Genomic DNA, 12,803 nt, shown 5'->3' with positions numbered 1-12,803 from the left:
ATTAACAGTTGACGTGATAAAGTGATAATTTATGTCAACAAGTTTGCACCTTTGCCTTTTTACAGGCTTTTTCGCCAGCGCTATGGTGCCTTGCTTTATTTTTTGCATGAGATATTTATTTTCGCCTACGGGGATATTTCACATAGATTGAGCTGTTTAAGTCAAGTCAAGTCAATTTTATTTGTATAGCCCTTAATCACAGACAGTCTCAAAGAGCTTTACATAAAAATAATTAAGATTAAGAATATGCAAAAAAGAAATATCCCAGATCAAAATTTCACATTGTGGTTTGACAAGTGTTGATAAATTATCTTTTCCATGAGGTATTTGTTTGTTGTTTATTCATTTAATTGTATACCCACTTCAATATTTAAGTATTTTTTCTTTCATTTTTTTTTTTTACCTCTTTCAGTATTTAATTCGATTTTCATGTAATTATTTAAGCTTGCTTATGTATTACTATAATATGTATTCAAAGATTTTAATATATTAATATATTTAATATTTTTAAATACTTTTTATTTCAATCTTGAATATTTGTCTTCATATTTGTTCATTTAAATGTGTGGAATTATTTTATTTATTTTTTGAATTAATTAATACATAAAATTTGATTCATTATTTTTTATCTTTCAAAATTTGAAGCCTTTAATTTGTCCATGATTTAGTAAATAATTCTATATTTTTAATTTAATTAACTCTGTATGGTTGCGAATTTTAAATTGAAAATGTTCACTATTTTATTGTTTAAATGTTAGAGTGTTAAAAAATTATTTCAGTGTTTATTTAATGACTTAAATATTTCATTATTCATTTCAGTATTCATTAAACTATGGTAATTCACTTTTCATCTCCTCCGTGGTGACAAATAAACGCTGACTCCAGTCACCATCAAGTTGCCAACTCCTGACATACCAAAACCTTTGAGAGAAACTGAGACTATTTGCGTTTCTCTCTCTTGTTCTTTTTAGAGTTCAACTTCTAGTTCAGTTTTTCACCTTTTCACACAGCGTAATGAAGGCCAGTTGAGCAAGTGGAACAAGTGTTTTTATTGATGATTGTGGAAGGCACCGATTTCATAAGCACAGTTTCTTCTCACACCTTTTCCATTAGGTACGATTAAAAAGACAACTGAAAAGCATAACGTTAACAAATGTTGTTCCAGGCAAAGGCAATTAATTTTATTTACATCTTGATGTAAAATCACAAAAAAAATCATCATCACTCAGACACGTTGCTTCTTCTGACACTGATTACATTGGTTTAATGTATATAAAAGAGTTTAGCAAAATTCAATTTATCATATTTCATTCAAAATCACATTTACACATGTCTCTAATCTCGTTGCACACTTGAGTACAATGACAATAAAGGGATTTCTAATTCTAATTCTACATCTGACCACAAAGAGTCAGTTCCTTCAGTTTTTTTTAAGCTTCAAGGATCACTGCTATTGTCACCAGCACAATTGTGTATTTCAGCACTCTGTATAGTGGAGAATTTCTTAGCACAAACACTGCAACTGAATGGCTTGTCTCCACTGTGTGTTCTTGTGTGGCTTCGGAAATGTGACTTTTCAGAGAAGCATTTTCCACAAACTGAGCAGGAAAAAGTTTTTTCTCCACTGTGTGTTCTTGTGTGTTTTGTGAAATAAGACTTTTGAGAGAAACTCTTGCCACAAACTGGGCATGAAAAAGGTTTTTCTCCACTGTGTGTTCTTCTATGTTTTGTTAAAGTTGACTTATGAGAGAAGCTTTTGCCACAAACGGAGCAGGAAAAAGGTTTTTCTCCAGTGTGTGTTCTTGTGTGTTTCATGAAACTTGACTTTAGAGAGAAACTCTTGCCACAAACAGAGCAGGCAAAAGGTTTTTCTCCACTGTGTGTTCTTGTGTGACTTGTTAAAGTTGACTTATGAGAGAAGCTTTTGCCACAAACGGAGCAGGAAAAAGGTTTTTCTCCACTGTGTGTTCTTATATGTTCTGTTAACGGTGCATTTAGCGAGAAGCATTTTCCACAAACGGAGCAGGAAAAAGGTTTTTCTCCACTGTGTATTCTTGTGTGGATTGTTAAATTTGGCTTTCGAGAGAAACATTTACCGCAAACCGAGCAGGAAAAAGGTTTTTCTCCACTGTGTGTTCTTGTGTGAGTTGTTAAATGTGACTTTTGAGAGTAGCTTTTGCTACAAAATGAGCAGGAAAAAGGTTTTTCTCCACTGTGCTTTCTTGTGTGGCTTGCTAAATTAGTCTTTTGAGATAAACTTTTGCCACAAACCGAGCAGGAAAAAGGTTTTTCTCCACTGTGTGTTCTTGTGTGCCCTGTTAAATGTGACTTTTGAGAGAAACTCTTGCCACAAACTGAGCAGGAAAAGCGGTTTTCTCCACTATGTGTTCTTCTATGTTTTGTTAAAGTTGACTTATCAGAGAAGCTTTTGACAGAAATTGAGCAAGCAAAAGTTTTTTCTCCACTGTGTGTTCTTGTGTGTCGTTTTAAAGACAACTTTGAAGTTAATGATTTCCCACACTGAGAACATACCCAACTGTCAGTGTGACATTCCCTTTCACCTTTGGCTTGCCCATCATCATCGTCAGGAGGAGAGCGTGATAATGTGTCCTCATTATGTGCTTGTGATGGCCCCCAGTGGTCTTCATCACCTTCTGTTGTCACGTGATGACTTGAACTGCTGCTTGCAGGCTCCGCCCCTCTGTTGTCCTCACTCTCATCCTTGTTTTCATCTTCAGTCTTTATAGGGACAACATTCACTGGTGACTTGTTGATCTCCTCCTCCTCCTCCTCCTCCTTTTTGATGTGAGTCAAGTCTGGCTCCTCTTTCACAGAACGGAGATCGTTTTCACTGACGTCTGAGGACACAAAAAGACAAGCACACATTTGGTTTGGTCAAGTCAAAGCTCATGTGGCGACTTTGTCTTATATTGTTTCTACCGTGCTACCTTGACTTGTGCCTGCCGCACACTGAGCAATGCGTGCGACCCCAATTTGGACCGGACCATGGGGGGTATTTCACAAAATTACGTCCTACGATGTAAACCTCCCTTTCCTAGCAGCACAACAGTGATAAACGAGCATTTAAAAAGGAAGCACGTTGCGGCTGATGCCGATTTCATTCCTGACATAGTCACAGACGTTTCTGGAAGCGAGCTGAAGTTAGCACACACAGGCTATTGTGTGCGTCTGATGGAACACCTGTTGTGGGACCCCAACATATTGATGCAGACCACTGGGGGCCATCGCAACATAGAATAGGAATCCTTCAAGTAAAATATGTTTACAAGTATTTCATTTTGCATTAAGAGATAGAACTAAATGTTCCTGGACTTGTTGGTGGAAAAGGGGGTTGTGACGTTCTCCCTTTTTAAGCCCATAGTAAGCCAAAGATGCAGATGTATTCCTTGCAGCATGCGCTTGTTCACCGATGAGATCCGTGCACCCTTGGATGGATGCATTAAATGTATTTTAAATGTTTGGATGAGGTGAAACTATGCACATGTGCACAAAACAGTGCAGGGCCAACCCAAGGTTCTTTGACTCTCACCCGACCAAGACAGTACAAAGTTCATCAATAAATAAGACCGATACGTACTTGATTTTTGGAAAAACTTAATAATTTGTGTTTTATCCACTAAAATTGATCAACCGCCATTGATGTTAATGCCGCAGTGTGCACGATTTTTAGAGTCAGGTTGAATCATTCCATCAGAAATTGCTTCAACAATATATGTCAGATATGTTTTTGTAAAAAAACTAGACAAGCCTGCACAAATGAATCACCCAGCCAAGATTGTCTTGGTCACTTGCGAGGAGCGGTCCGCCAAACCTCTCAGTGAGAAGGCCCAGAGAAAAGCTTTCCCACTCCTGTGCGGTGTTTATTTGAAGCACAGCAAAGTGTGACCCACTAAATATGTGGACACAGTTTGGTTCATTGGGGGCCTGTAACAGATTTTTGCGGGCTCGTCCGGGATCTGCATTGCTTGATGAACAACTGTATGCTGATCCAGTGATTATTGGACCCGAGGACTTAGACCGTGACAGCTTGTTGTGGGAGTGGAGAGGTTTCCAGTGAACGACTCAAGAGAGAGCAGGACTGTTTGCCCAGGCCGACCACAACACACACACAATGTCTGACGACGCCAGGAAGGGACTAAGCTGGTCCATAAGGAGGAAACTGCACTTGTTAACAGCTGAAGAAGCCTATGGGACCGCCCTCAAGCTCGAGCTGATGGAAGGACTTGACTCAACCAAGCTGAGCAGTGGCGACGAGGAGGCTTGTGTTGAGTATATTTCTGATTATATGTATAATTTAAAACACGCAGGACTGGAAGATGATGGTATGTCAGGCTTGTTGGGCCTACAAGCTATTGTTGATATGACCTTTGAAAACCGGGGTAGGGGTGTATTGTGGACACAAAATGATCCAGAAACTGGAACCGATATTTCAGTTAAGTCACCACGCGTCAGGTGATGCTGCAAAAATTTGTCGAAGACATGAATCATTAGATGCTGCTATTGAGACGGCGGTTCATGATACTTAAACCGAAATGCGTCAACTCCTCAGGAGCTTAGAAGAGGTGCAGAACACATTTAGACAGAGCGCTTCTACATCTAGTCTAGGTTACGGCCTATCCAGAGCCAGCCTGATAGGCCCCACCCAACTCTTACCATCACAACTCCACAACCAATTTCCAACTCACCTTTCACGTCTACAGGAGCTCTCTTACCAGAAGGTATGATTTCCCTCAGAGATCTTTCTTTGCTACAGAGACAAGATTTTAAGATACATGGAGGGCAAATAACTGCTACAACATTAGACATTAGCTATCACAGTTTATGTAAACAGATTGATGGGGGAACCCAAAGAACAGCACACTGACGAAGAGATCATTCGGGGAATACTTCGAGTAACAAAAAGTGAAAACTATAAAGACATGTTAACCAATAAGGAAGATCTTACTCTTATAGAGCTAAAAAGGTTCCTACAATCCCACCTTGGTGAGAAGGGCAGCACTGAGCTCTTCCAAGAATTGATGTGTGCTCGACAGTTGGAAAGTGAAGTTCCACAACAATTCCTCTACCGTTTGATGGGTTGGAACAAACAAAAATGTTTGCGTCAAAACAGCCAAATACACTTTTCAAATATGATGCGGCTACACTCCAGGGCGTGTTCTTGAACGCAATCTACCAGGTAATGGGGGAGAAACACGAAGATGTCAGGCGAGAGATAAAACCATTGCTCGCTTACCCCACTGTCTCTGATGATGCGCTCTGAAGACAAGGGCTGAAGACCACGATGGAGGAAAGTGAAAGGAAACAGAGACTTGGACCCAATTTCAATCGCAAGGTCACCAAGCCCACAGCACGACTGCTGTCCCAGCTGAGGCACTCCACACTGTGGAAGAGACTAAAGTTAAAAGTAAGGATAATGTTATACAAGAATTAAGTTTTCAAGTTGAGGCTTTGACGCAAGCCATGGAGACGCATAAACGAATGGTTACACCAGCTGAAGCACCAAAAGGGCCCTGTGAAACAACCTACCTATGGATGCCCATAATGCATTGCCAAGGCCCTTCCAGATTGTCATCACTGCTTCCCTTGCGGGCAGGAGGGTCATCGTGCCATAAGTTGTTTGAAAAGACAGAGCCAACACATGAAGAACAAGAGGCCATCGTAAGGGTTGGTAAGAGGGGAATCACCATTCATCCCGGCCAGGTATCTTATATTAGATGCCGGGTCCCAGAGTATATCAGTGATTCAAATTCTCCTTGTACTGTTTGACCCTGGTCTAGAAATGATACCGTTAACACAACTGAGCGTAGGAGCAGGGTTGATGAAAATTCACCAGACAGACAGACCCTTTGTGAAGGTGCCATTATCCAACCATACTAAAAGTGCTGTGACTCTACCCGGCTCTACAGTTCTGGGCACTATTGAAATCATTGACAAATCGAGAGAAACAGACAGCCTAAGCAGTAAAGAGAAGCAAGTTCATGCTGTGTCTGTGAACACTTTGTCGTCCTCACCCTCCAACAGTAGCCAACCATCTGCCACTCTGTGGCACCCTCCTGTGGATGTCAGTCACCTGAGTGATGAGCAACAGAGGAAAGTGAGACAGATGTTGTATGAGGAGTCGGGCGTCTTTGCTCGGAATGAAGATGACATAGGATGCATTCCGAATTTACAAATGACCATTAACCTAAAAGACAACATCCCAGTTCAGCGCGCCTACGCTAAACCCCTTTACAAAGTGGTGAAAGAATATATTCAAGACCTAAGTGCAAATCAAAGTCCCCATATGCAGCACCTGTATTCTGTGTCCGTAAAAAGGATGGATCCCTGAGATTATGCATAGATAGACTTTTGATCCAAAAGACAGTGCCAGATCGCCACCCATTACCTCGCATCCAAGACCTCTTAGACACCCTGAAAGGCCATAGTTGGTTCAGCATTCTGGATCAAGGCAAGGCATATCACCAGGGTTACATTGCTGAAGGTTCCAGGCATATGACAGCATTTATTACTCCTTGGGGCCTGTATGAGTGGGAAAGGATTCCTTTTGGACTCTCCAATGCCCCGGCTGCTTTCCGGGGCATCATGGAGGAGATGCTTGTCTCCCTGCGGGACAGCTGTTGCATACTTACCTGGATGATATTCTCTGTTATTCTGAATCCTTCACTGCTCATGTGGATGGAGTACGTCGCGTTCTAAGAGCCTTACAGTCCCACGGTGTCAAACTTCGACCAGCAAAACGCGAGCTGTTCCGGAAGGAAGTAAGGTATGTAGGGAGGTCTCGGCAGCTGGTGTAAGAATTGACCCAAGAAATATCGACGCAATTGTGTCACAAAAAAAAAAAAAAAACAAAGCCCAGCACAGTAGGAGGAGTACGTAGATTACTAGGGTTCCTAAGTTACTACAGAGCCTATATTCAGAACTTCTCCAGCGTTGCAAAACCCCTTTATGAACTGTTGAAAGTAAAGGGAATCAACAGTTGGACGGATGAAACCCAAAAGTGTAAAAAAAAAAAAAAAAGCCCAGTTGCCATGAAATACTCCAGTCCATTGGACGGATGAGCATCAAAGGACACTTGAGCATCTTCTTGATGCACTTTTTCACCCACCTGTATTGGTTTATCCAGACTTTGAACTACCCTTTGTGCTTCACACTGATGCCTCTTAGAATGGACTTGGTGCCGTGTTCTATCAGCGACAGCATGGAAACCTAAGGGTGATAGCTTATGCATCAAGAACTCTGTCTCCCGCTGAGAAAAATTACAATTTACACTCTGGGAACCTAGAGTGCCATGCTCTGAAGTGGGCAACGTGAGACATGTTTCGGGATTATTTGTTTTATGCACCACATTTCACGGTATATACTAACAATAATCCCCTCACATATATAAATGGAACAGCTGAATTGAATGGAGTGGGCCATAGGTGGGTGGGTGATGCTGGCAGACTTCCGATTTGAAGTAAAGTACAGGCCGGGAAAAGTGAATATCGATGCAGACGCCCTCTCTCGCTCCCGCTTAACATCGACTCCTATGTCAGGGAATGCACTGAGGAGCTCACGAGAGAAACTATCCAAGCTACATGGGAAGGCTCTGAGAGTGCAAGAAAGCAAGATGTTGCCGCACTAAATCTGACTTCAGGCTTAGAAGTCTATATGAAGGTGTCACCACTCACCATTAGTCACAGTGAACTAGTTGCATCGCAAAGAGCCGATACTGCCAGAGGTGAGTTGGTCCGATTGAAGGGAACAAAGACAGAAAGGGAGCTAGTGGCGTAGTGAGCAGGCAGATGCATGAGTGGGGAAAGCTCCACATGAAAGATCAATTTTTGTATCGGATCACTGGTCAGCGACAACAGCTCCTCTTACCATCACAATATCACTCAATAGTACTAAAACATCTCCATGATGACATGGGCCATGTTGGAGCAGAGAGGGTCATCCACCTTGCGCGAGACCGCTTCAATTGGCCATTCATGAAGAAGGAAATAGAGCTGTATGTGACCAGGAAGTGCCATTGCCTCTAACAGAAGAAACCTGTAACACACGTCAGAACACCAATGGGGAGCATTACCACCTAAGCACCACTAGAACTTGTTTCAATAGACTACATGCATTTGGAACCCAGCAAGGGTGGCTATGAATAAAAATTAGTTGTGGTAGACCACTTTACCAGGTTTGCCCAAGTTTGTGCAACAAAAAATAAGTCTGGCAAATCAGCGGCTGAGAAAATATTTTATGACTTTATACCACTATTTGGTTACCCAGCCCGGTTGCATCACGACCAAGGCCGTGAATTTGAAAAGGACCTGTTCAGGACCCTGGGACGTCTGGCTGGAGTTACTCACTCAAGGACAACCCCATATCACCCTCAGGACAACCCAGCTGAAAGGTTCAACAGAACTTTCCTGCAGATGTTGAGAACATTGGAGGAAAAAGACACGAGTAACTGGAAACAGCACTTAGCTCTGGTTGTGCATACAGACAACTGCACCAGACATGAGGCAACAGGCTTCTCTCCCCATTACCTCCTGTTTGGCCGGCACCCGCGTCTCCCAGTAGATGTGATTTTTGGCTCATCAACCAAAGACCAGACTGACACACCGCAGACATATGCGAATAAGTGTGCTCTGAGAATGAAGCAGGCCTATCAAATTGTATCAGAGAACAGTCAAAAGTCCAACGGAATCATCACCGCCACGTCAAAGGAGTTGTGCGCCAACCGGGCGACAGAGTCCTTGTTCGCAATGTGAATGCGAGAGGTGGACCAGGTAAGTTGAGGTCCGATTGGGAACAACTTATCTATGTCGTGAAAGAACGAGTGGGTGACAGCCCGGTCTACAAAGTGTGTCCCGAGGCAGGGGGTGATAAGATACGGATACTTCATCGAAACCTCCTTCACATCGTTCATGACTTACCTGCAGATTTACCTGATCAGCTGAAGAGTCCATCACAACGAAGAAAAAAGAAGCAGAACAATAACAAGAAACATGTAGAGATAGGTCACACATCACAGACGGTGACTCATAGAACTCTGATGATGAGACGCCTAGGTTACAATACTGGTTGAGAACTCCAAAACACACTGGACTGCAGTCACAGGCTATGAAATCTAACCATGAGCATCAGCAAAACCAGGACAATTTTCAAATGTTGCCAGAACCCCTAGATTTTCAACAACATGGTGAATATGAGGCTGAACAACTCATCCCCGACTCTGTGGCATCGCAGGAGGAGCCTGTTAGGAGATCCACTCAGGAAAGGAGACACCCCCCCCACACACACACACACATTTTAACCTATGATTCACTTGGGCAGCCATCCTATCGACCACAGGAACTGATGGGTCCACTTGCACTTTATTCAGTTCAAGCTATGCCAGTGTGGGAACACAGCCCCTTCCCATGCCCTATTTCCCCCCTTACCAGACACTGCCTTTTACTACACTAGCGCCTTATGGGAACTGCTGCGAAAAAGTCTAGAATAAATATTTACACCTACGTCGAGGATACGGTATTTGGGAACATGCTTTTGTGGGAATTAAATGTTTTCCTGGTTAAGTACAAATATAAGTTTTAAATATCGGGAGCCATTTGCTCTTTGTCGGGGAGTGTGTGACCCACTAAATATGTGGTCACCGTTTAGTTAATTTGGGATGTTTGATGTGGTGAAGGGAAATTCATTTTCCAGGTTGATTTGAAACGACAGCAGAGGGCAGTAAAAGAACAGCACAGTAACAGCGATGTGATTGTATCTTCACAACAGGCTGCCGTAAAGTGGATTTGTGTCGCAGTTTCTGTGAGTTCGCAATTCTGACAAGATCCGTTGAAAAAGCAACAACTGATCTCCGTTCTCATTATTTTTCCTGCATTTGCAGGATTATTATCTGTCAACACGCCTGCCAATCTGGGGCCTGTAACAAAAGCAATTTGAATAAGCAAACTCATAAAGAATGGAAAAACATGAACACTTTGACTTTATCACACCCGTCCACACGCTTCCTGTTGTTCAAACGGTTTCAGCTTACAACACATGTTTGGGTCACACTTCTGTTAAATGCGAGCTAAACGGTTTCCTGTCGAACACGGTTCAAGACGTGCATCTGTTTTTGTGGCTTCCTGCTTAACTGGCAGCACAGACACTTCTGTTTCCACTGAACGAACGTTTTCCGGTTTAAGAGGTCCATGTTTTTGTGACCTTCTATTAAATGTATGTAAAATGTTAAATAATCAGTTCAAATTTTAATCTGTGAAAAAAACATGGCGTTTACCCCCCACTATTGGTTATTATTTGGCATACATTTTCTGCACTGATTTCATTTGGCAGAAAAATGTTCAGCAGACCTGCAAGTAAAACGCAATAATTAAAAATAAAGAAGAAAACTCCATAGACAAGGCGTACTTTTCTTGCTTTTATCAAGTTCTCTTGTCCTTACAAACAACAATTGTGAGGTATTTTATTTAGAAATATAGTAACTGCAACAAAGAAGAAATAAACATAGAGTGCATTAATATACTGCACATGAGCAGTACATGAGCAGTTAGCCGAATGAAACAATACACTTCTATGCACGTGCGTTCAAAATAAAGTACACATTTGACCTAAAATACATTTTTATGAAATTGGAAACACTCACAATAACGAAAGCCTTGCAAGACTCAAATGTTTTGGAGTACGTTTACCACGCCATGAGCTACTCTTTTGCAAATACGACGAAATCGTCTCTCTTTTTCTTCGGAGGTGAAATTCGTCACAGATCCACGATTGCAACAGATGCGCTAACATCAATGAATTCGAAAACGATCCACAAAAAAAGAGGACTTCTTACTCTCACACTTTTATCAGTTGTTTTAACAGCTTGCACCAAGAGAATGAGAATAATATACTTGTTGATGAGGAAAGGTGAATAAATTCAAAATCTTTGACTTAGACAAACTTGTGAAATATTCAAGACACGAGAGAGGCAATTAACCTTGGGCGGATTTCCCCAAACAAATTAATATTGTGATGCATATTTCTAACGATAGAAAGTCGTTCTTTACAAAGCTGTTATAACTTGGGTAGGAGGGTTAATATCCAAAGTAAAGACTCGGGAGACAGGAAGCCATTTCAACTACGTCTGTATATTTTTGTTCCGCACTCAACAACAACTTACGTCATCAACAAGTTACCCAGGGGGCACCGCTGCATTCTCGACGAGCAACGACTACAATCAATACATAACAAAAGCAAATGAGAGAAAGAAGTGTACAAACCTGCTTTGTGTAGCACAACACGAGGCTGCTTGCAAACTTCACCCACCAGTTGAAGATGTTGCTCGTTCTCTTCTTTTATTCCACAAAGTTCCTCTTTGTACTTGGGTGTCATTTTTGCACACATTTTCAAACGCCAATCTCAACAAATCCCCACTTGATCTCTGCTTGGCGATAATTCGTGTGCTTCTCTTTGTTCGACGAGACGAATGAAAGATGGCGTCGTTTTTCACAGTCTCACTGAAAGGATTTCCTTCGAGAAAACCGCTCTCTGTTCGGCACTAAAGCGGAAGAACAGGACACACCCTGCTGTGATATGATTGGCTGCTGGCTGTGTGGAGCACTGTCACCAACTCACCGACAGATGTCACCATTTGCGATGCAAATCATTGTTATCTTCTAAACATTGGAAAAACGTAAGATTTAAACGTATGCACATGAACAAAAATTTTAGTTCCCAAATATGAACTTGAGAGATGTATTGAATTTTACTTTTGTTGCTGGTTTTGTTAAAACATCTGCCACCATGTCGTCGGTTGGACAGTATTCCAAATGTATTTCCCTATTATTAACAGTTGACATGATTAAGTGATACTTTATGTCAACATGTTTGCACCTTTGCCTTTTTACAGGGTTTTTCGCCAGCGACGTTGTTGCGAATTTTAAATTAAAATACGTCACAGTTTTATTATCTAAATGTTAGAGTGTTAAAAATGATTTCAGTGCTGTTATAAGTCCTTAAATATTTCATTATTCGTTTCAGTATTCAATAAACTACGGTGATTCATTAATTATTTCAAGATTCATTGAACTGTTTTAGTATTCAATGTTTAATTGTTACTGTAGTTATTTTTTTAAATATTTGTGTCACTATTTTGTTCAATCTTAATGTGATGGAAAATTATTTAGCAAGTAAGGTTTTTGTTATTTATTGTGGCCACCTGCTTTTGAAGAAAGTGCCTTTCGCTTCTTGTACTAGAGAATTCTTTGTGAAGCCAAAACAACACGGCCTTGACTGATAAGTAGGCTCAACGCAGAAAAAGTATCTTTTTGTTTTAAGATTACACAGTTCCTGCCAAATAAATCTTCATCTTCCTGTGTGCATCAGTATCTTCCCACGCACCCATTGAGATCACTCAGCAGACTGACCCAAAAGACAATTTATTTTCCAGACTATCAAATTGATCTTCCCTTACTGCTAAAAATTCCACAACAATCTGGGGCCAGACGTGGGATAGCTGAAGATCCGCCGGTGAAATTCAGGGACACTGGCGTGTGGTCACCCGGGTCCAATTCAGACAGCAGCAGAATCATCATCTCCGTGGTGACAAATGCTGACTCCAGTCGCCATCAGATTGCCAAGTCCTGACTTACCAAAACCTTTGAGAGAAATGGAGACTACTTGCGTTTCTCTTTCTGGTTCTTTTTATAGTTCTACTTCTAGTTCAGTTTTTCACCTTTTCACGCAGCGTAATGAAGGCCAGTTGAGCAAGTGGAACAAGTGATTTTATTGATGATTGTGGAAGGCACCGATTT

The 12,803-nt window shown here is 41.5% G+C and overlaps 1 protein-coding gene across 1 annotated transcript; it reads right to left on the bottom strand.

The window, feature by feature from the left end:
* Positions 1-1,319: 1,319 nt before the first annotated feature.
* LOC148342083 (uncharacterized) lies at positions 1,320-11,541 on the bottom strand. The gene is made up of 2 exons (XM_088288546.1): positions 11,271-11,541; positions 1,320-2,858 (listed from the first exon to the last, which is right to left on the bottom strand). Exons 1-2 carry the CDS (start codon positions 11,392-11,394, stop codon positions 1,438-1,440), a joined length of 1,545 nt encoding a protein of 514 aa, XP_088144672.1. The 5' UTR covers positions 11,395-11,541; the 3' UTR covers positions 1,320-1,437.
* Positions 11,542-12,803: the final 1,262 nt, after the last annotated feature.

The sequence above is a fragment of the Idiotropiscis lumnitzeri genome, chromosome 2 (assembly GCF_059441095.1).
Source record: "Idiotropiscis lumnitzeri isolate Australia: NSW breed Sydney's pygmy pipehorse chromosome 2, RoL_Ilum_1.0, whole genome shotgun sequence".
In the NCBI taxonomy this organism is placed as follows: Eukaryota; Metazoa; Chordata; class Actinopteri; order Syngnathiformes; family Syngnathidae; genus Idiotropiscis; species Idiotropiscis lumnitzeri.
Note: the sequence above shows the minus strand (reverse complement) of the source record. Positions and strands in the feature narration are given on the sequence as shown.

What these genes read in the sequence shown, in the direction of transcription:
- LOC148342083 (XM_088288546.1), bottom strand. Translation starts at nt 11,394, where the DNA reads ATGTGTGCAAAAATGACACCCAAGTACAAAGAGGAACTTTGTGGAATA. An exon ending in TGTTGTGCTACACAAAGCAG is followed by an intron (nt 2,859 to 11,270) that starts GTTTGTACACTT and finishes TTGTGTCCTCAG; the next exon opens with ACGTCAGTGAAAACGATCTC.